The sequence below is a fragment of the Nanorana parkeri genome, unplaced genomic scaffold (assembly GCF_000935625.1).
Source record: "Nanorana parkeri isolate BGI_ZX_2015 unplaced genomic scaffold, ASM93562v1 scaffold87, whole genome shotgun sequence".
In the NCBI taxonomy this organism is placed as follows: domain Eukaryota; kingdom Metazoa; phylum Chordata; class Amphibia; order Anura; family Dicroglossidae; genus Nanorana; species Nanorana parkeri.
Genome location: NW_017306355.1, coordinates 1,785,407 through 1,809,983, shown reverse-complemented (window position 1 = coordinate 1,809,983; position 24,577 = coordinate 1,785,407). Strand labels below are relative to the sequence as shown.

General features: G+C 39.5%; 1 protein-coding gene across 1 annotated transcript in view; it reads right to left on the bottom strand.

Moving 5' to 3' along the window:
• Positions 1-799: 799 nt before the first annotated feature.
• F12 (coagulation factor XII) overlaps positions 800-24,577 on the bottom strand; it is a 32,996-nt gene continuing 9,218 nt past the window's right edge. Inside the window, exons 4-15 of the mRNA XM_018552385.1 lie at positions 24,290-24,360; positions 21,820-21,927; positions 17,736-17,867; positions 15,244-15,348; positions 14,963-15,137; positions 8,246-8,342; positions 6,833-6,837; positions 5,577-5,876; positions 4,803-4,939; positions 3,863-4,003; positions 3,621-3,769; positions 800-998 (exon numbers count right to left, since the gene is read on the bottom strand). Of these exons, the coding sequence (XP_018407887.1) occupies positions 843-998; positions 3,621-3,769; positions 3,863-4,003; positions 4,803-4,939; positions 5,577-5,876; positions 6,833-6,837; positions 8,246-8,342; positions 14,963-15,137; positions 15,244-15,348; positions 17,736-17,867; positions 21,820-21,927; positions 24,290-24,360 (1,576 nt within the window). The 3' untranslated portion in view covers positions 800-842. The remainder of the gene's footprint in view (positions 999-3,620; positions 3,770-3,862; positions 4,004-4,802; positions 4,940-5,576; positions 5,877-6,832; positions 6,838-8,245; positions 8,343-14,962; positions 15,138-15,243; positions 15,349-17,735; positions 17,868-21,819; positions 21,928-24,289; positions 24,361-24,577) is intronic.

The following is a 24,577-nucleotide window of genomic DNA, read 5'->3' as shown; positions in this document are numbered from 1 at the left end:
CCTCTATGCTGAATGGATGGAGAAGTGCACAGAACATGCAAGCGCAACACTCCACATATCAGATGGAGTCAATGCTCATTTCCAACTGTAAGGTAGCTCATAGTGCTTCAGCAAGACTGGCCTTAATCTCTAAAGGAGTCCACAGAACCACTGTGCCACGGCTCTGAACCTGGAGAGCACTCTGCGGATAACACAAGATGTAAGCATCTGGCACCACAATGTAGATCCCAGTGCCTGAATGTCACATTCCAGGCTAGCCTCATAATCTTCAGTTCAGCAGGCTCTAGGAACAGCCTCCAGAAATATTTCTGAGGATACACAGATCCAGACAGCTGCTCTGCAGAGACTAGTGTAAGCAGCGCTTGAGATTTTGATAGAAGTCACCAAAGAGATAAATATCTGCAATGTATCGAGTATATTGAAGAACAAATAAGAATAAAATGGCTAGGAAAAAAATATAGTTAGACTTTATGTCAGAAGAGCTGAAGAAAAGGTGTCCGACCTCTTGGGACACTAGCAAAAAAAATGAGGCTTGACAGTTGGAGGCGGCATAATACGGGGCTGACTTTACATTTTTTTACATGGTTTGGCACTCTCCCAACTTCCTGATGGCAGCAGTATAACCCAATTGTCAAAGAATTACTAAAGTCTTGTGTCCCTCAACAGATGATACAGAAATTACATTTTTGGTTGTCGCTTAGATATGTAATAAGAATTGCTGAACTGGTTGTATAGCAATATATATTTCAACTGCGTATTTAGCTGTTTGCCTACAGGTTTGCTTTTGAACAAGCAGTTACATAATGAGTGATTTCTAGTGTGGTATCACTGTCCCAAAAAACCTAATCAATGTTAGTCAAAATCCATTCTGTGTATTTGGGAACATCAGTGTAGACACCGGGCTTATTCTCCTCAGCACAGCCAGACCCCCAGCTAACAACACCAAATAGCTGCACTCTGCTGTCCACTTCACACACCAGGGGTCCTCCAGAGTCTCCCTGCAGAAACGCAATACAGCAAAAAGAAATTGTTAAAGTAAATCACTACTGTACTAAAGTACACTTTACAGAGTGTGTAGAAACATTTTAGAACTCCTGCAACTATAAAGTTTACAATGTATTACCCTAGTACAGTCACCTGATTTGAGCCAATATGAATAAATAAATCCTATTGATATTTTTTAGAAATATGAAGAGTGGATGGATGCTAAAGTGGAAGGAGGATGGAAAGAATTAAGCAGAGAGGTGGAGGGTATGAGGGGAAAGATTGGAAAAAGGGGGAAAGTACTGAAAAGAGAATGATTAGGAAAGAGGAAAAGAAGGTGGGTGGAGGGAGGTGTTATGGTATGTTATGGGTTAAGGTGGGTGGTGTGGCTTCCACTTTCACCTGAAGAAGGATCATGATAGTAGAGGCCCCTTAGGTCCACAATGTCTCTAAATACAATCCATGTGGCCTAGGTTGGTATGAAGTTGTCTTTTTTATTTGTCTTCACAAACCCATTCTATGAGGGTGTAGGTTCCCCCCCCCCCCAGTTGATACCAGACCTTTCAGGTAGCAATGTTAGAAGGGACCCCCACAAGTTAAAAATAAAAAAAAGTGTGTGGGGTTCCCCTCAAAAGTCATACCAGGCCCTTTAGGGAGTTCCAATGGAGTGGAATCACAATCCTAGCTGCAAGAATGTATTTGAGGAGTCCCTTTTTAGCAGTCTTAAAAGTGCTGGGTAACATCGAAAGCAGTGTAATCTGGGGGAGGGGGGTGTTGGGGACAGTGATCCCAGTAGTCTTGGTGTATATTGTTAGATTGGAGTCCCAGCATATCCGATTTGGGGTGCAATCCCATCAGATGTCATTGTATCAGGAGGATTACGACATCTCCACAATCTTCAGGGAGGAAAGGGTAGATTTGTCAAGTACACTAGGGCATCTATACCAATGGATGAGAAATTTTAAACTGGTCTCTTGAGTTTTTTCCCAGGCCTCAGGAGAGGGGGGATATGTGTAATTTTGTTGATCATTGTTTTTGGTGGACCAGACAGATCCATATAATCAACTTTTCCCTGAGCAAGTTTGGCCAAGGAATGTTAGCCAGGATCAATATGGAGTCTAAAAACATACAGGCATTCCCTGATGCCATGGTAAAAGGTTAAAGCTTGTAGGCACCTTAAGTCATCAGGCTCATATATCTGTATTGCATTCGTTATTTCGACGAATTTTCGGAAATGTGATCATTTCCGATGCATCCAAATTTCCGAATGACAGAAATAACGGACGCAAATTAATAAAAATTTCCGATAAAGAAAATGTTGGATGCATCCAAATTTCTTTCCTGAATGAAGTTTTATTGTGTTTAGCATCAACTTTAAAAAAAATCTGAATTTTCGTTAGTGGTAGTATGTACGAATTTTCCTTATGAACTAATTTACGTTGCAGCAAAGTGACATTAGACCAAAAAAAAGGCTTTTTTTTCTCTCCACAGAAGAAAAAACTAAAAAGTGTGATGTTCCCCCCAATTGATACCAGACCCTCTAGGTCTGGTAGTAAGGTTAGGAGGGACCCCCCCCCCCCCCAAATACTATTTCCTTGCAGCAAAATGTCATTAGAATTTTTTTTGTTAAAGTTAAAAAAAAGTGCGTGGGGTTCCACCCAAAAGTCATACCAGGACCTTAAGGTTAACATTCTGGCCAGAGATGTCATTTTGTGCTGAGCCTTCGTTCAAGTTAATGACTGGGTGACAACGGCCTCAGTAATATTTTCCTCCCTAGGCAGCAACAATAATTCCACTATACGTTATTATTGCTGACTGGGTAGAGTATATTATTGCTGGGGGGGGGGATAATAGTTTATTATATTTGATAATAATCCCCCCAGGCAGCAATTTTAGGTTAGAGGTAGATTATTATTGGTGTCGGTGCTAGGAGAATTACTATTGCTATTTGGGGGGATTATTATTGCTGTTTGGGAGAGATTATTATTGCAACATGTTATGTGGCAAGATTGACCGGGGGGGGGGCGTTATGTTAGGTAGGATGTACGGGGCCCCATGATTTATATTGGCAGTCCTGAATATAAGCAAGGTTTTTGAACATAAATGACATCAAGTGATAATTAAACCCTCAGGGTGTTTTTGCATATATCTACTGCATTCAAGCAGTAGATATATGCAAAAACATTTTTTTTTAAAATAAGTTCCGGAAAAAGTTTAAACTTACCAGTGTCTCCACCACGTGCTCCCATTCAAAGATCTGTAAAATCTCGGACGGCCGCAAAGGATCATGGAGCAGACGCATATGCAGTCCAGACCTTTGGCTGGGAGACGAGGTGAGACACAAGGTAAGTCAATGCAGGCAGCCTGTCAGCGTGCACCCACACAGCCTCAGGGGGACACAGAAGACACAGCAGTCAGCGCTGGATCAGAGACTGGCACCAGCGCTTGAGGAAAAAAGATGATCAGATCAAGAGGCATCATTTAAGGTAAGTCCTTACGCTAGCATGGTGAGGGAGGGGGATATCCTTTAATGTCACTTTAACATTAATAACATTAGACAAAACAGATTTATTATATTAATTATATAAGTTATATCTGAAAAATACTAAAAAGAATAGGCATTCCTTTTAACTTACTTGGCATGCATCAACACCTCCTTCCATGGAGCCAGCACACATCATACCAGCCATTATCTTACTACCATGAGAAAGAGGAGATTTGCATTGTGCACTTGAAAGGATTGGCGCTTGTGCTTCCTGCAGATAAAATGCATAATGATCGGCCCCTGTGGATACAAAATACTAGTGAAATTAGAAAGAAAAGTGGACTCCTCCCAAAAACTCATTATCTTCGACTTGATGTTCAGTTATCTGCTTACCATCGTACTGATGACCCCAACCAACCACTTCACAATTCTGTGCAGATGCAGCTGTCATGGTGCTCTGTGGTAAACACGCAGGCTGTACAAACTGGGAGAACTGGGCACACACTCCATTTACACCTTGCAGTTTCACCAGTGCTGAGGGGGGAAAACCATACTAGTCAACAGCATGTAGTGGATGCCATAATTTTGCTCCTACTGCAGGATTCATAATGCAGCCTTACCTAGTCCTAATATTGTTTCTTGTACTGAATATGAGCATTAGTGAGAGCGCCATCATTAGCCCACAGCAATAGGTAGATTGTTTGCATGTACCAGTCCTTAGATATGGTGGCTTCAGTTGTTCTGATTTTTTTCAGGCTTCATACTTCCTGTCATAGGGTGTAAACATTAACTGTACTGTATTTATGGTGAAGCGATGTGGTCACCGTAGGACAGGAAGTTTGTTAGACTACAGAAAACCTCTCCTTATCTTCATAACATAAGATGGGGTGTTCTGTAGATGAAATAGGTGACTTAAGCAGAGCTAAAAACAACATTTAAAATTTTAGTGCAGCACTGTCAGCCCACTACAGGAAACAGGGAGCTCAGTTGATTTTTGGTAGGATCAACACTTATCAACCAACACTTATTAACCAGATATAACACACTTTCAACTGCATATTTAATAGACCATAGGAGAGCAAATAACAGAAGTTAACAGGATTTGCATGCACTTTGAGCTACATTTAATTCACTCCAGTGTACATGAAACCCAGCCAGGATTGCCTGTTGTGTTCACATAATCCAAGATGGACAGTGTACACTAGAGGCTGTTGGATGGACCATTACCTAAACTCAGAGGGATATGGCTTGCCTTCTTCTCAGTATAGACTTTGAACACTTGTCTACAATGGTATAAATGAGAAAGTATGTTCATGCAGACATCATACATTACCTATATCATGTTGAAAAGTATCGTCAGAATAGAGTTTATGAAGAATGTATTTGTGAACTGGAAATTTTACTGTACGTTGGTCTGTAGTGTTAAATAGACTCTGTCCTAGCACCACAGTGATTGTCTTCACACTTGGCCTGGAAGAAACAGTGCATGCTGAAGCCAATAATGCCTGGTAGAAGAACAATAACCAATATTTTTGGTCTTCTGTATAAAATTGTCTAAAAGATGAGAACTATGTTGCTCATGGATGTGAGAGCCAAGGGCACAGAAGTGCAGGCGCTCCCAGAACCTTAGGACTAGATGAGGTTCAGGCTTCGACACATCATGTGCAACAGGGAATTTGGGGCCTGCACATATTATTCATGCCCTAACAGAAGCTTCACCATGCGCAGGAATTTGTTTAGAGGATGCTATTATGACTAAAATAAGATGATGGTGTTACTTATATCTAGGTCTTTTGGTATGAAGGTACAATTCTGATGATTTGAACTTTTGTACATCAAGGCAGATAAAAGGGAAGCATGGCAAATACAATCAGTGTAGTAATAAGGGGCAACCTAGACAATTTGTCTTTGAAAAAACATTACACAGGAAGACCCATATATTGGAAACAGTCTGCTGTTTCCACCTCCATTTAAAAAAATAATAGCAGAAATGAATATCTGTCTCAGAAATGGTAGAGTATATTTACAGTATGTAGATTTTTCAAAACAAAAAGTAGATAAAAACCAAGCCAATAGCTTGGGTACATGTTTAACACATAGTCCTTACTTGTGATCTAAACAGTGAGCAGCCGTTACAACCCAGCAGGAGGAGATGAGGGATCCACCGCAAAACTGTTCTCCTATATAGATGGCTGCCATATATGGATGAGAAGCAGGGAGTGCCACCAGTCCCCCTACAATACGTGGCGTCATAGAAGGGCTTTTTAAGAATCTCTTCCCACATTCTACAGGTATTGCACGATTGACATCTTTACTAGCTGCTGTACTGTGGGGAACAGTGGTGCTAATGGGATGACTGGGCGTTTTTGTTGGTAGTGGAGGTTTATTGGTTTGTGTCGGAGGTTTGCTGGTTTTTGGTCCAGCTGGATGTGATGGCTTTGTTGGACTGGCTGGAAAAAAAAACATTTACCATTATTCCAAAGAATGGAGTAAAGATTAATTATCTCCATTTATCAACCAACAAATTACAGAATACTCATTCCTGTTCCAGTAAAACGGCCAGTGATAAACCAATGAAAATCTGATTACGCAACTCAAGCAAATCTAATCTTAGTCATTAGAGCTTCAGCATAAAATAGTGACTAGTATAAGTAAAAGCAATATTACCAAACCTAATTTAAATGGCTATTAAATACCCAATACAAAACTAAACAAAAGAACACAGGTATTAAACCAGAGAGCATTGTCTCTAACCTATGATCCTAGAACTATTTTACTACAAATCAAGGTAGCAGAGAAATGGGACAACCGCTTCAAAACAAATCTTTGTGTTGGCTGATCCAAGTTTCGGAATACAGTTTGTTCAATGAAATTGCAATTTACGGGAATGCTATATTTTTGCAAAAATTTTGATTACCAATTTAAAGGAGGTGATGCTTTTCTTAAGTTTCATCAACCTAAAGACACTTTGTATTGATACTATACAGTTAAAACAATAAAATTACTTCCTAAGAAAGCATTCCTCCAAAGCATTGCTCCGGCAATAGAAGCCTGTGAATACTGGCGTGATTCCTCCCACTGGCCTCTACATCACTACAAGGCATAGTAGTGTCAAAGGGGCTGGCAGTAGAACATCTGAGTGTAGCAAGTGATGCAGGTATTCGACACTCATGGAAGTGTGAAATGCTGAAGATACAGCAGAGTTTGGACTTGCCACGTGCCAGAGAAGTATGTAGTCTTTTATTACAGGAGCAATGCTTTACATTTTTTTTGCTTTAAAGAGTTGTTTTAATTGCTTTTTAAGTGATAATGAGTCTGGCTGAGTCATTGAATATATTTAAACAGCTGCTCTTTTAACAGTACCTGCCCTTTAAAAAGATCTGCACTAGAAGCCATGGCTACACCCTGAGGAAGTCCAGGCAGACAAAATGTATTGGTGCTTTCAAACATTTTCACCTGCTGCATGTTAAGCAGTGCCTTGAAAGAGGTAAGAGCCACTACTGATCTATGGAAGACACAGTGAAGTATGCAATACTTATTAGGTGGCATGTCTACTTTCTAAAATATAAATTATATGTAAGTGCCTTAACCTGCTGTGACCAGGATTTAAGGTCTATCAAACACTATAACACACACCAGTTGACCAACAGAACACTTTAACACACACTGAGCTCAGTGCAACATTGGATCCCCATTTGGCTTCCTACACCATTTACATCTTAAAGGGTGAGCCCACCAAACACTAATAATTCAATTTTAGGTAGGTGCTTGGAAAGCTAAACCAGCAGACAAGTTGTTATATTTCTCAGGGACTCTTGATGAGATATCTTTGCTTGAATCAGTATACCTGCTGTTGCAGTTAAAAGCTGTTTCCTCTCTTTCTGAAATTGTTTTGTCCATTTTCTATAATGGGGAATCCAACAGGAGGTGTTGAAGCATGGAAATGTAGATGGGAACACCAAAAACTCCCACATGAACAGGAAGAGATCTTGCTGTTAGAGTTTCCAGGATATATAAGAAGCCATGAGCTGATTCAGCCCACCACGTGTTATCTATTATATGACCCAGATTGTAGATGGCTTGCTCTTTGCGGTCAATACAATTTAGGCTGGAAGATAAGTGGGCCTATTCTAAAAGGAAAGCCAGTGTCCCAGTTATCATTTTCAGGAAATTAAAGTATATCTAAAGCCAAAAGATTTTTTTCCTTAGTTTTGGACAGTGTGGGAAAAGTGTTGAAACCAATGTCGTGGTTTTCATTACTGGCTGTGTCCCCACTGGGGAGGTTGACCTTTTTTGTCCTAGTTACGATTGTCACAGGGACACATGGCAAATCCAAAATGTTACAGTTGTCACCAAAACAGAAGTTGAGGGGAACATTTCCAATGAGGACACCTGTTCCGGTGAAAACTGTTTAAGACAAGATTTCCTCTCACTTCCTGTTGTGTCTCTGGGACAAAAGGTAACACTGTCTGTGTCCAAATGGGTCCCAAAGGTATACGTGAAGAAGGCATTTCTGGATCATCTCTATATTTGGTCTCAAACGAGGTACAGTCTATGATAATTTGCATCTAAAAGAGAATCTCAGTGGGATGGGCTAGCAGGAACTTCTGAAAAGGTCTATAAAAAGTTTTACAGGGTTATATATGTACTCTTAGAAGAGTTGGTATAACGTGTTATAAGAACAGAAATTTGTAAATATCTACCCATTACTGGGTTTTAATTAACTTTATAACTCTCACCAGGAGCCTCTTGTTTTCCTGTGGGTTTAGGTGTAACTGTCGGCTGTTGACAATGAGGAATATCACAGTGTTCCCAGCTGAGGACTTCATTTTTCTCTACAAAACACCAAGGCTGTATGTCCCCATCTGGGTTCCTGTAAATCACAACAAACACACTACTTTAGTCAAAGAGAAACATACTTTTCTACAAGGCGATGGAAAGAGAAATGGTAAGGCACAAGGTGGAATATTACATAGCACCCCAATAGACATTATCTGATTTATAACTATGAGTATTTACTTGGTTACTATTTGAAACTGCTGCATAGGAGAGCATGCTGGCGTGTCTTTAATGCAGGGACTGTGCTTTAGTCAGTTAGATAATTGATAGGAATTAAAACACAAATACAGGTCAGGAACAAAGCTCACGGCCCATCACCACCCACCTTCCACACACACACTTTTTTTGTTTTCTTTTTAGTATACAAAGGGGGGAATTTATCAGAACTGGAGCAAACAGAATCGGGAGCAGTTGCCTATAGTAACCAATTAGATTCTCATTTCTGTTTATTTAGTTAAGTTTTGAAAATGAAAGAGAGAAGCTGATTGGTTATTGTGGGCAACTGCTCTAGATTCTGTCTGCTTCAGTTTTGATACATTTCCCCCATAATATCATAGTATGACTGTTGTTCAATTAAGCAGTACTGTGAGTCTAGGGTGGCATGGTGAGGCAAATCATGATTCACAGGAAGTGATTTGAATGATGCTTGGGGGTCATATTACCGGAAAGACAAGCAGCAGCAGGAGGTAGTGGGGGGTCTTAGGCCAATATTGAAGGTTGCTTTTTTAAGAAGGGATAGACATTGGTTTTTTTATTTACTTTAAATTTGAGCTGTGCTTTAAGCGCTATAGACAGCTCCAAGATAATATTATTCATTAATGTCCATTTCCATGCATTTATTATCAGAAGACAGTTAGCCATTAAGACTGAACTGGATTGATAGATAAGATGTACAGTATGTAATATATTTACTGCTCCCTTGTAGGAACGTCTTTGGGAAGTAAAAAAAAAAAAAGATGATCAGAAGATTTTAAGTTATGCTGATAAATCTAAATGTTATTGCTGTTAGATAGAATAGGTGTAAGGTCGAGACCAATTTACCATAATCTGAGTTACCTGTAATCCACTACAGACATGTTTCAGGTAGAATAGGTGTAGGAACTTGGACAAGATCAATTTACCAAATTCGAGTTCCTGTTGAACCAGTTGAGCCGAAGGGCTGCTATACTGGCTATTCACAATAGCCCGTACAGCAGCCGAAGGCAGACGAGTGGCTTAGCCGAGCGGAAAGGCATATGCTTCGGCTCTATTGAGCCGAAGTAACACTCGAAGCGGGGCAAACGGCCGGCCTTAAGCCTTGCAAATTACAGCTGGGTGGAGCCAGCCAGGATCTCACGGCTGGCTCCGCCCAGTTGTAATGCCAGATCAGCGTCCCCAAATGATCTAGGGAAGCTAAACTGTCATTAAACAATAACAATTGGGCTCTGCCCAGTTGTTATTCATTGGCCGGTGCCGGCCCATGGGAAACAGTTGGGCGGAGCTAGCTGTCACTGCTAGCTCCGCCCAATTGTTTTTTTATTATTTTTTTCTTTAAAAAATCTTTTTTTATGTTTTTAATTTAATATTTATTTACATTTTTAAAAATATTTTTTCAACTTTTTTTTTTCAACTTTTTTCACTATTTGCTATTCTGCTCGGTACCACAGAGGGGCCAAATGCCGATCCAGATGTTGGATCGGCTAAGTTGAAGTCCTTCTGCTTGTTTACATTAAAACCTCCATGGGAGTTGGGAATTTGCTGGGCAGCTATGAGAAAATTCTCTGCACTGACATTAATCTACAAACATAAGTCCTTCTGTAGTTGAGCTACAGCAAGGAGCCAGTAGTTTGACATGTATTGGGCTTATGTTGAAGGGCAAATACAAAGTTCTCTTAGGTACATTCAGCTTCCATTTGACATCAGTTGGAGATGCTTCTAAGATCATTCATTACAGGTGTATTTGACCTGCAGTTGACATCTGTCTGAGTTGCATTTCACTTCTAAACTGCATCAATGCCTATATGTGAAACACCCGGTACCGGGTGTTCGCATTGGACGGGTCTTTTCTGCCCGTGCGTGCCCGCTAGGGGGCGCGCGCGAGCAGAAAAAAAATGCCGTCTGGCGACGGCAACCCGCGAATGCGACAGTGCCGTCCATCCGTTTTTCTACTACGGGCGGACGGCAACTGGTTAAAGTGATATTAAAGTCAAAAGGTTTTTAGGTTATTTCAAATACTGATAAATGCAATTACAATGTATGCTGCTTCTTGATGTTTAAAAGTCTTAGTTACCTGAAGAACCAGATGGACCTCTGTGTCCTGACCGTGATATCCTGTTTTAGGGTAGCTCCTCTCCCTTGCAGAGTCCTATGGAGCCACCCTTATGTGTGCTAGTAAGCTGTGTGTGTCTCTACAAACACACAAGTACAGAAAGGCATCCCACTCCACTCCTTCCTCCTCCCTTGTCCAAGATAGTAGATGGACAGCTGCTGCAGACTGTGCTGTCCCATGTGATTTTGTACTGGATAAGAAGTTCATAAAAGTCAAGCTGAGAGAGTTGGACCCAGCTGTTTGGAAACATGGTGACTGCAAGTGATTGGGCAAAAATGTTAAAAAATACTTTGTCGGGGAAGGTATATATTTTTTTTGGATCTGGACTCATTATTGAAAAAAGGTTGAGAGTTTAATACTATGTCAAGCTGCTTTAACATTTGCATTGTCTATTATGGAAGAAAACCAGTTTTGACGTGAAAGAAAAACCCCATCAACACTAGCCCTAACTGTTTTGGAACAGCTCTCCTGCATCACCAACAGACGTTATATCACCAGATTATGGACAGTAGAGAATTTGGTAGAGAGCTGCATCATTGCAATCTATGCTGGTGTCTGCTCCTTGGACCTAGAGTGTACCTGTGATAGTGTGTCAAAAATAAACAACGGTTACATCATTTATCATGCATTGAAAGTTAAATGGTAGATAGGCTGTAATGTTTGCCCTCTCAGCATATCTGATATTTTTTTTTTTTTATTTGCTTAAAAGCTATATAGGCTGGGGACTAGATTTGTAAGATTCCAGTCCCCAGCAGACTGGCCCTTTTTCCTCATTTCTTCAATGCTTTTGCATTGTACTGTATGTTTCATGCAGGGATAATAATATAAGCATAGACCTATTTTGCACAAACATATTTGTATTATTTAGGGCGTACAGTGGTATCAAGTCTGTACTGGTGCACCAAGAAACCAGAGCAGGAGCATGACCAAGAACAGAACCATTTAACTCCCTAATACGTGGTACAATATTCAGTATAACAGTGAGCCCCTATTTTTATTTATTTACTGTACCTTACATGCAATGAATAGGTTAACCTAGTTTAGAAAATGCCCAGTTTGAAACGTTATTGCTAAAGAAGCATCATGCTGTGCCCTTATTTATGCCAACAATATCAAAATGATTATTTCATGAAGCGGTGTACAAATAGTTCTCGTCTTTTCAGCTATTGTTAAATGTCTTTATACAATGCCCATAGAAATCCATTCCCAAAGGGGTGAACAGACTTCAGTGTTGACAGCTTGCATAAGGAAAAGGCCTAAATATGACTTTAAAAAACACAGAAGCGTCTACAAAATGATATGCCGGTTTTTAGTCACCAGCACTGTAAACTATTAAATTAACTCACTTTTTAAATGATTATTTGTAAATCGATTTCTGAACAATTAAAATATACAATTGTTTTAGGAAAAACAAGGTAAAATACCCAACTTACTGAAATGCAGATGTTCCCTGAAGCCAACATATACCTTTCAATCTCCTCTTGATGATGTAAGCAAATATAGACTCGGAAAAGGAAAAGCCAGCTTTGGAACACTCCATCCCACCTCCCAGGCCTTGCTTATAAACCTTAAAATGTGACAAGTAGCCAATGACCAATAGTGAGATGTAGGAGGTGGGAGGAGTAGATCAGTTCTCAGCTTGCATTCTTCAAATAAATATTTGCATATTAAAGTGCCTCAGGTTTTGGGGCTCCCAAAACAGCTGTCTTTAAATCTACCCTTTCTATCCCTTCTCCATGGGTGCTGCCCACTAGGACACATACCCTCATCCAGCGATCTTTCACTATGAGGTCCTGCTCGTAGCCACATAGCCTGTCTTCTGAAAACAGGCATTTTGTACTGCACATGTGTGCCATGGCCCCATTCATTCCAATGGGATGCTATACTACTGCAGTGAACATGTGCAGTATGAAGCAGCTATTTTAGTCTGTAGGGATCCAAATGGGGTCACATAGTGAAGATCGCTAGACTAGAACTGAATGTATTTGTCCTAGTGGGCAGCATTCATTGGGATGGGGGAATTTATCAACGGACAACTGCACAAAGGTACAGTTGTCCATTAAATAACATATAAAGTCTCTTTCAATTAATTCATTGAAAAAAATCTTCAATTCCTAATGAAGAAAACATGGCACAGAGATTATTCTCTGCCATTGAAACACAAGTCCCCATTTAGAACCTCACTCGCTGAAGAAAATGTAAACTATTATTTAAAACAAGGTCTCAAAGCATGGATCTATAGCAGCCTTTCTCAACCTTTTTATCCCAGAGAAACCCATGAAATAATTTTGAGGTCTCAAGTAACCCCTTCTAAAAACAATTACTATATCTACAGGTCACGGTACATTAGCATGATAACCAAGTTGTAGAACATTTTAAATAGAAGAATAAAGAAAATGGCATAACAGAGTATTTGCTACCCAGAGCAGACTGCTTTACAACACTCCCCTGCTCCACACATGCAATAATAATCAAATTAAAGAAATAACAAATGCCAGAAATACACAATCTGTGCAGATGATTGTAGCATCCCCTTACACTAGTTGTAATTGGAAAGTTTATATTACATTGGTGGTCAATAGACATGTAGGCCGCCAGGTAATTTGTTTTGTTTTCGTTTCGGATCCATTCTGACTTTTTTTCGTTTTCATTATCGAATCCGAAGTTCAGATCAGTTAGATAATCATTAATAGGATTTCGGATGGATCCGATATTTATAGGTATTTGGATTGAGTTAGTTATTCACATTCAAAATTAATTTTTAAAAATAGCGTGGGGTTCCCTTTATGTCTGGAGAGGGGGGACGATTGTGTGCCCCACCTGCATCATACCAGGCCATATGCCCTCAACATGGGAAGGGTGCTTTGCCACTTTGTTTACATTCTATTAGGGGACCAAGAGCTGTCATGGAATGTAATCAAAGGGGAAGAGCAAGGCCAGTGATGTCATGCCTGGCTCCGCCCCTTTGTTTATATTCAGGAGCAGAGCTGTCATTAGCGGCGAGAGTTTATTGTGTTCCATTCAGAAATTCGAAAGCATCTGAACTTCTGAATATGCCGATTCATCCGAATTTCAATTAGGAGTAAAACTAATCTTACATGTCTAGTGGTCAATGGAAAAATACCATCTCACATTGGTGGTCAGAGAAAAAAATGCCCTTTTGCATTGGTGAAGTGACCCTTTACATTGGATGTCAGTGGGTGATTGCACCATACACATTGTAAGTGGGATATCAAGCCCCTAGCACCCTCTGGAGGAACACTAAAATGTCAATGTCACAAAAGTGGGAATTTCAAAGAAGAGTGCATGTGCGGAGATACCGATGGTGATTGTGATAAATCTGCTTGGCAGTTACCCACCAGCTGTTGTATTGGAATTTTACTGTACTGGAGAGCAATCATTGGTGGTTTTAGACAGACTGGGAATCATCAGATACAGTATATTTCTTCCTATAAAGTGTAGCATGCTCAATAATGTGTAAGTGTAACACTTCAAGGTATTTATTACCTCTCACAGAGGTTACAATAGTTGCCCTGACAATGCCCTTATTTGATTTTCAAAATTTCCGATTGGTAAAGGGGCAAGACTTATTTTCTGTGCAAAACTTGATGGCTGGTGATCTGATAACTGGTGTAATGATCAAGAAGCAGAATTGCAGAAAGCACAGATCCGCACAGTGAACTACAGTATGTAGGTACAGGGAGATTCTACACTTCCGGTCCTCAGGTACAAATTACTCTCTAGCAGGCCCTCAAAAAAAATCATGAGCAAAAACATTGGTGATATCACCAAATGTCACTACAATGCTAAGAAAAAAACTCTTCCTTAGAGTAAATCAAGCACCAGATATTCAGCTGTGAGGCAACATGCACAGAATTGCCTTGGCAATGTGATATTTCAGAAAAGGGGACTGCTGCTTTACATGAAGTCAAGCCAAAATGTAGCTTTTTCGGGGTACTGCTCAGCCACAATTAACCTTTCCTATTTATAAAATGTTTGCAGAGTAAAGGTCTCTAAGAATGAGAAATGTAGCGTATTATGGCCACTAGAAGGAGCCAAGGAGTACTGGAAATTCCTATGCTCCTTGGCTTCATCTTGTCGCCATAATGCACTTCAAATCTTGTTCATAGAGACCTTCACAGAATAAATGTTTCATAAAAAGACCCCTAAGAGTGGCCTATGAAATATTTGCCCTCTGACACACATGTACCAGCCCTGCCTTGTTACAGGTCTTCAATTTCTTTTGAATTTTTAACATCTTTGAGACACAATTGCTGTGTTTGCAATATCTGTGTTTGCAATAAATTCTTCTCTATGGTACGTTGTACCTTGTCTCGATGTCTCACCTGCAATATGAATGAGGACCTATGCCATGTTTCTTTGCATGATGTCCGCTGTATATGGAAACCTCATGATGAATGATGTCAGATTCCCAGTTTAAACATGGTGTACCTGTCACTGTGACCTTTGCAGTTCCTCTATAGCTGGTGCCATTTCCAGAGAAGCAATTTTCATTTTTATCTACAAGACAGACACATTTTAGATAAACACATAGATGTACATGTAGGGTAGGTATGGGATTGTCAGTCTTTGCCTTATTGATATGTATATTTATGTTTGTACTTACTTATCCCACAGTAAGGTCCAATGTATCCCTGTGTACAGCCACACACCTTGCTATTTTTGTTTTTAATGCAGTGTCCTCCATGGAGACATGAGTTGTCAGAGCAGCCTTTGAAAGCAGAGGAAAAATAACATGAAAGTCACAAAATGCTCATTTTAGACTTTAGAAATTACATAATTGTATCTCCAGCCACAAGTTTTTTTTAGTTTTAGATAGATTGTGAAAGGATTGAAACCATATTAAGTGTTTACTGTTGTCTGTGTCCCTACTGTGGAGATTTACTCTATTTGTCCTGGTGACCACTGTCACCAGGACTGATGAGATCCTTATGACCAGAACAGAAAAATTCAAAATCAAAGGGCACATGCCTTGCCATAATTGGATTTATTTAGGCATAACCCATAACAACCAACCAGACTTTAATTTGTTCTAGTGAGATAAGCGAAACATGAAATTAGGGATGTTCAGCTACCAAGTAGTGATGGGCCGAATTCGTACTTTAAAACCTGGAAAAAGTTCAAATTCGAACTCGAACTCAATGCAGCCTACATGAAATCGTTCTTCTTGGTATGTTTTGGTGCACATTGTACATTCAAATGATAAAATGTAAATGAGGCCTGTGCATTTTGTTGCTAGAAAGCACATAAGGTTAAATAAAGAATATTATGTTTACTCATGCTGTAAAAGTGGAAATACACTTTAAGTTAGCCAATAAAGGATTAGACTCCAAACATTCTGCACTAATCAGTGCATCTAAAACTACATGTCCTTTTAAGACTACCCTGTCCACAGCTGACAGCACTACTGTTTAATATCACTGCAGAACGAATAGAGCAGTCACCCAGTTACAGAAAGTAGAAAACTAATGCATCTACTAGCAGGATAAACAGGTAATAAAGCTATGTTACACCGAAAAACAAAAACTGCTGTTAATTCTAGTGACAAACTGCATGATATATGACATGGTGGGAATACAGTCTTTTTGGATAACAGATCTTACAATCTGTATTTTTAATGCAGACAGGTCATCTGACTTACATATGTATGTAAGTATAAGGTATTCTCTAACACAGCATGCATGTCTCCTTCCCTGCACATCTTAATACTTGACCTTCTGCAATCCCTTTTTAGAACATAAAAAGGTGGGAATGTGAGTCACACAAACCAAGTCTCTCACCCACAAGCACCTTTTTGCCACAGTCAGTTAATGCTGTAGTAGCTGACAATCTTTTTCCTACATCAGAAAAGCATCTCTTTAAAAAGTGTCTATGGTCAAAAAATAAATATGTATTTCTATACTGAATTTCCATAAGTTCTATCTCACTCCTAATAACCATATCCACCTAGAAGTTTGTAAACATACTAATTAAAGAAGCCCATAGGATGCACTGACACAACTTCACTCAGCCCTGTGAATATGCACTTTCTTGCATCACAAAGCCTACTGTCTGAGCTACAACTCAATTCTTTCGCCCTCTCTCACAATCAACATAAGAAATGTAACAATATAATTGCTTGCTGGAAGAAATCCATTATGGGCTATGTAGTCTTGAGAAAATTGAGATTGCATCACATCAAGCAGCAGGGAAAGAGACGCAAAGCACACTTGGAGTTTTAGGAAGTGATGGGCAAACAGAAGGCAACACTTACTACATAAAAGGGATTTTTTACAAGTAAGCTTTGATTGCATTATGAACAACAACTATAGTAAGCAATGGTGATGTATAACAGGATAGTATACTGAATCAGTATGATCTGCATCTGTTGCTGATGCAGATCATACTGATCGCTCCCTCGTGGTGCCGTCAGTGACACAGACAGGGATCGATTAGTAGGTCTGCATCAGCCTGAGATGCAGATCACACTGATCCTACACTCCACCATTACTATAATCCCCATGTGTCACACTGGAGCCCAGGAATGCAGCCCCCCCTTCCTGCAAAACAGGTAAGCAGAAGAGGGGGGCATTTTTTTATCAACTATTGTTATTAGTTGTGTGTGTATGTGTGTTTTTATTGTGTGCTTTTTTAATGTGTGCGGGATTTTTTTTTATTAATAAAGCTATGTGTGTGTGTTTTTAATGAGTGTGTGATATGTGTGTTTCATTACGTGTATGTGTGTTTTGTTTTTTTAACCACTTCCCGCGTGAAGTGTACGTGCTCCGCTGGAAGTGGTTATACCAAGAATATGGCTGCTCCTTGTACCGTTTTAAGGCCTGTTCACACCACTTGCAGTGCGTTCCGGCCGGAATGCACTGCATCGCATTGCGGCCAGCTCACTTTTTTGCCGGGCTGGAGGGGGCGTTTGAGGTGGTTGTTGCAACCGGGCGGTGCGGGGGGGCCCGGCCTAAAGCCGCGTAAGGGGCCCCGAAATTTCTGAAGGCTGCCCTGAGTATACACTGGGACTTTACAACTCCTTTAACTTTTGTTAAATTTTTCAATTATGGCAGCATGGAAAAGAGAATGAATGCTGCTAATGATGCACCTCCAACTTACGCATGCCTGTTGTTACTTTGCAAACAGTCTCCTTCTCGCCACAGGTACATTCTTCCAAGATGGGGTGTTTGTATCTTAGCCACTTGTCCTGGGGCTCAAAGTACTGTAGCAGTGTTGCATCAAAGCATTTATCTAAAGGTAAAGAGAATAATGAGCATACAACTGTATTATTCTTCTATTCACAATCTGGCATGGAGACAGCAGTCTGTATATTTTAGATATCATACCATCTTATCTGCAACTGTGTTTTGTTCAAGTATGTAATGGTTTTATTACATTTATGTAAAGTTACTTTATTTATGCAAAGCTGTTAAAAAAAAACAACTACTGCATTTGGAACGACTTTCACTATTCTGGCTTGGGCCTATCTTTCGAAAAGGAAACCCATGCAGATAGAAATATGTGGACGCCAATTGCTGATCTCAAGCTGATCCACTGGCTAGAGACTAGCAATATCTTTTAAAACAATTTATGAATTAAATAAGTCAGTAATAAATGATAAAAGGTACAAATATTACTTGGCTTCCGGCAATTTCATATAAAAAAAAAGAAATGTACAAGAAGATGGAAGGTGGGATGTCAATACACGTGACCCAGGGGCTTTATAAGGGAGTAGTCAGTAATAACGACAGACATTATGATGCCATTTTGTGCACTGTACACAATGTACTTTATGCCCTAAAGAAGCCATGTATGATCCACTGGCTAGAGACTAGCAATATCTTTTAAAATGATAAAACACATTGAGAGCACAGGGTAGCACTTGGCACTTTTTAGTTTAATGTTTGAAGCACTTTTGAACTTTTAAATGTTGTTTGTGAGGGTAATATGTATGAAATAGTAAGATAGCAAGACAGTGAAAATTTGGAAAGTCTGTCTACCTTGATTTAGTTAAACAGAGAGTAAGATAATGTTGGTAGTAACGCACAGCCAACGCAATGAGATATTCTTATACAAGATATTCTTATACAATATAGACCTCATTTGGAACGACTTTCACTATTCTGGCTTGGGCCTATCTTTCGAAAAGGAAACCCATGCAGATAGAAATATGTGGACGCCAATTGCTGATCTCAAGCTGATCCACTGGCTAGAGACTAGCAATATCTTTTAAAACAATTTATGAATTAAATAAGTCAGTAATAAATGATAAAAGGTACAAATATTACTTGGCTTCCGGCAATTTCATATAAAAAAAAAGAAATGTACAAGAAGATGGAAGGTGGGATGTCAATACACGTGACCCAGGGGCTTTATAAGGGAGTAGTCAGTAATAACGACAGACATTATGATGCCATTTTGTGCACTGTACACAATGTACTTTATGCCCTAAAGAAGCCATGTATGATCCACTGGCTAGAGACTAGCAATATCTTTTAAAATGATAAAACACATTGAGAGCACAGGGTAGCACTTGGCACTTTTTAGTTTAATGTTTGAAGCACTTTTGAACTTTTAAATGTTGTTTGTGAGGGTAATATGTATGAAATAGTAAGATAGCAAGACAGTGAAAATTTGGAAAGTCTGTCTACCTTGATTTAGTTAAACAGAGAGTAAGATAATGTTGGTAGTAACGCACAGCCAACGCAATGAGATATTCTTATACAAGATATTCTTATACAATATTCTTATACAAGACCATATTTGTAAGAATAAGAGACTAGCCTTTGAAGAAAACGTCAGCAATTGCAGCCTTCATATTTTCTCAGGTACATGTTATTTTCAAGATAACATCAGCTTAGCCAAAGCAAATACTTTCCTATCAGGTCAGTATTCAACTATTTACCTGTTTTTGGCAAAAAAAGCTCCATCTCCCTTCTGACAAGTGGAACATAAGTAAGCATGCACATTCTATGGGGGTCCAAATCTATAAATATGGCCATGTGCTGTGTTTGTCTTGACAGAACCATCATTTGAAATGGCTATAGGTTGAGAATATCTATTACAGCTCACCTGGGAGTGCCAGGTTTGTAGGTCTTCACAAACATCCTAAATGCCAAAAAAGAGCCAAGTCTCCATGTGTGAGACAGTGTTTCCCAAAGCTTGGTGGAACAAAGGAGTGTATCTGCTGTCACAGCTGCCAACTAATTGCCACTGTAGAACTTGAACATAGTGTAGTACTGAGTTATTAATAGTCCTGCTGCCCTGCTGTTACAGTGTACCTTGTTTGTCAGACACCATTTAGCAGGTTAAGGAAGCTGTCTACTTACATTTGATTCTGCATGTTACCAATCCTACCTTTCTTTTACGGTCAAATCAGCAATTACTCCTTAGTATGACCATGTCGGTCTTTTGATTCAGAAAATTAGAGTGAAAGTGAGTAATTTAGGTTTAGCATACCATTTACATTTTCTTTATGTAGTAAATTAGAAGATTGAATTAAAATCATTACCTATGTTAAAACGTTAGGGTATGCATTTCCTTACTTTGTTAAGTGATGTTCGGCCTTCGCAGCCTTTTCACTAGCCACATACCCCAGAATGGTTAAATGTTGGCGTGTGTACCACACGTACAGTATATATACTGCAACATTGCTTCGATCTATCTATTAGACATGTAACCCCGCAAAAAAAAATGTTTTGTTTCATTTCGGATCGATTTAGATTCTTATTCCTTTAATTTTTCAGATTTCATATCCGAAATGTAATTCAGTTCGTTATTCAGATTTCACATCTGAACGAGCCACAACATGAAGTCACATGACCGTGCCTGTAATACAACCCTCAACAGCCCAAAAAAAAAATCTGATTGACTAGACAACAGACACATGTCCGATTTAGTTTAATTTTGAGTGAAATTTGGACGGATCCGAATTTCTGTTAAATGAACATTCGGATTAATTTGCATCCGGACTCGTTCAATTTCAGAAATTCAGATGCATCCGAACTTAATGAAATATGTACGAATATCCATTTGGAACAAAAAATAAATGTACGTGTCTTCTATCTATCTATCTATCTATCTATCTATCCATCTATCTATCGCTACATAGTTCCCTTAACTCACAATGCTTCCCACCCTACAAGTACTGTTGCAGTGTTTCATCAAAGCATTTTTCTAAAGGTAAAGAGAATAATGAGAATACAACTGTATCATTCTTCTATTCATATTCTGGCACGGAAGCAGCCACCCTGTAGATATTAGATATCATATTATCTTATCTGTAATTTTGTTTAAGTATATAATGGTTTTCTGTCATTTATTTAAAGTTACTTTATTTATGCAAAGCTGATAAAACCCCCCAGAGCTACCGCATTTAGAATGACCTTCCCTATTCAGGCTTGGGCCTATCTTCGGAAAAGGAAACCCATACTGATAGAAATATGTGGAATGATTGGAGTGTATCCTCTTTATGTTCTTTCTAAATGAGAAAACAGAATTCTGTCTTCTCCAAAATGGCTACTGGGGCATTTCTGGTCCACTGATCACATCAACATGTTTTCTCCATTGCAGCTACAACTAATAAATTATGTGAGCAAATAAGTATATTCCCTGGCAAAACAGTCACATACATAAAGCCCACAATGATACGCATACTCCACCCAGAGAGAGACAAAATACATTACTCTGAAAAACAATGCGGTTCATAGGCTAAAAGATCACTGCACTGGCTTATGAAATTCGCATAGGGTTATATCACTTTGTGCATCAAAATACAGTCATGCAACCTCACACCACCTCATTCACACTAACGCGCATATACGCGCGTATTGTACCATATGCAACATATGCCAATAAATGGCTCCATACACATAGTCGTGTATGGAGCCGTATATTTGCATAGCGTAAAAATTCGCAAAAACAGAATGGAACCGAGATGCGTCCGGGCAGCGTATTTCTGCATATTTTACGAGCATATGCATGTATACGAGCGTATACGAACCTATGTGCGTACAGTTCATTAAAATTTCTATTAGGGATGATGCATTCTGAGAATGGAAATAGTGGACGCACATACACTCGTATGCGCATAGACGCTTATATACGCAATATACAATTTTGCTCTTGCTTGGTGTGTGAATGAAGCCTAAATCTCTGGGTAGTTGTGCAAATAGCTGCCTATGACTTACACTTTCCAGCTTACCTTTTTTGCAGTTCTTGCCTGTGTATGGCTCATGGCACACACAGTTATAGCCTCTTAAAGTGTTTTTGCATATACCTCTGGGTTCACATGGGTTGTCCTCACAATGATCTGTGCATAACAAATCAAAATGTAACCAAATTATATGAAAATGTTGACTGCAATTAAAGTGACATTAAACCCTCAGATTTTTTAACATAAACCAATACTGTAATGTGTGCCTTACTGCCTTACTGTAGCCTGTCAAGGGATTATGTTAGAAGTGTAAACATTTCCCAATGGTGCCAAACTAGAAAAAAAAAATTCTAGTAATGCACCGAAATTACATTTTTAGACCAAAACCAAAAACAAACATTTTGTCAGGCCGAAACTGAAAATTACTTTTTTCCCAACCTTTTTAAAATGTTTAAAATTATTTTAAAATTATTTTATTTTTATTTATTCATATTTTTTTACTTTACTGTTAGGGGCTTTGAGGAAAGATCTGACAGTGGCCTAAGCAGACCCCTGATATTTTCCTTTTAAAATAGAAAATTAGATTTAGGAAACAGAGTCCTAAATCTTTTTGTCTGCAGCCCCTCTTATGAATGAACGGGAAGCCTCTATACTGAGTGTGCCTGTCCATTCACAAATTGAGGAGATAGTATCAGTTATGTCTACAATCATGACTGAACAGGGAGTGATGTATAGCACTTTCTGTTCATTCAAAACTGGGGACACAGTAAGCATATTATGTCCCCAGTTATTTACAAACAATTAGTGAGCAGTCCTGATCACTGAGTGCTTGTAACCTGCTCTCCATCCTGGCTCGCCTGACAGCTCTCCTCCCCACATTCCCCTGACAGCTTCACTCCTCCCCGCTGGGTGTCAGTCTGTGTCCTCTCTAATCCCTGCTGCCTCTGCCGACACAGGCGAGGAAGAGCAGTGGGCACAGACCAGTGTCCAGCAGGGAGGAGAAAAGCTGTCAGGATTCACAGAATTTTCAGCCACATTTTGCCCATAGTATCATTTTCGTCCAAAATATTTTGGGGCCCCCTAATTTTTTCCCATTGTCACCTGGCTGGACACTGCTGCCTTGTCATGGTGGTGAGACGTAAATGGGTCATAAAGATACATCTGATGTGCAGTCCGCATGCTAAGTTTTTTTTAAATGTCCTTAACAGTTTTTTTCTGCTTTTTAATCATATTTTTAGTGCACCGATTAAGTATTAAGTAATCAGGTGCCATATTTGTAATGGCTATGACCTAATTTTTTCTACTGTTAATTTAAGACATATTTTTTTCTAACAGATTTTTGCATATGCCATTGCCATATTGGCAAAAGCAGTTTTAAAAAGAAAAAAGCTTATTGCATTATAAATAAGGCAGTCATGTACCATGTCTGCATTGTCCACTGACCTGCCAATGTTTTGCCTTTAAAGGTAGAGTTCACTTTTTTATAAAAAAATTATGAATGCACAATTTTTTTTCATAGAAGCCAGTAAAGCATTGCAACCACCATCAGTACCTCACTGGTGCAATGCTTGGGCTCCTGCAGACAGTCTCTCCTGGTCATGCCCGACCAAGGCACAGACATGCAGTAACATGGATGGGAATCAGAGTTAATGGAGTACAAGTGCTGTGACATCACTGCACTTGTATTCCTTTGAAACTACAAGCTCTCTGCCGCAGTGGCAGATGGGACTTGCAGTTCTTCCATCCTGTGGATAGATTACATGGCTGTGTAGGCAAAGCCACGCACAGCCGCACAATTGAAGAAAAAAACAGCAGCCTTAGGGGAGAAGAACCCCTGCGATTCACGTAAGCAGGGGGGGTTGCAATCTGACAATGTATCATGTTACATCCTAAATATGGGTGTAACTTGAAACATGGTAAGAAAGGTAAAATTAGCCTTTAATTTATAAAGATGCTTGATCCATTTTCTCAGAAGACTGGACTCTTTTTAAACCAACCATGTGCCATACTGCCATACTGTAATTGCATACTCTTTGAGCAGCTGGCACAAATTTGGTGGTAGTGCATGCTCAATCCACTTACCTGAGTACCAGTTTTGATCTACTGCACAAACATGGCTGAGGAACTGGGTAATGGCATCCCAGGAACCAAAGAGCCTTGCAGAGAAAATGTCCAGGCTGGGTCCTTCTCCTACTGTGAACACACCCCAATGCTACTCACTCATGGTGGCCTCTAGCCAACTGCAGAAGTATAGCTCCCACATAGGATTGAATGGAGCTATGGCATGCAAATGTGTTTCCGTATAAAGACGGAATGGTGCTAGGCAGGGCCGCACAGCAAAGATTGCTGGACCGGTGAGAAAGGTGAGTATTCTACTAAATGGCCTGCACTTGAGGGTAGGGGTTACTTAAAGGATCATTATCCTAAAGGTGATGTTGTTCTTCAGGGTAAATTACAGGCTATTGTAGCTGTTAGATCTCATCTTGCAGAATTAAAAAATATAGCATATAAATTGTACCTGTGACTTTGGACCCTTCCACACAGAATGACCAGAGTTTGTCTTTGTCAAAGTTCCCTGTGAGTGAACACCTATTGAGAAAAACATTTGTCAAAGCAGCTGTAAAACATGGAGGTAAAAAGTGCACATATATTGGTCAAAGTTGCAGAAAAATGTGGAGCACCTTCAGTACAAGATGAGCCATACACTATGCAAGTATCACATTGAATGTTTGAATAATTCAAGTCTTATGAGCATCACACAACAGGATGGTTACTCAGCATATTTGCAGACTAACTGGATGTGCCT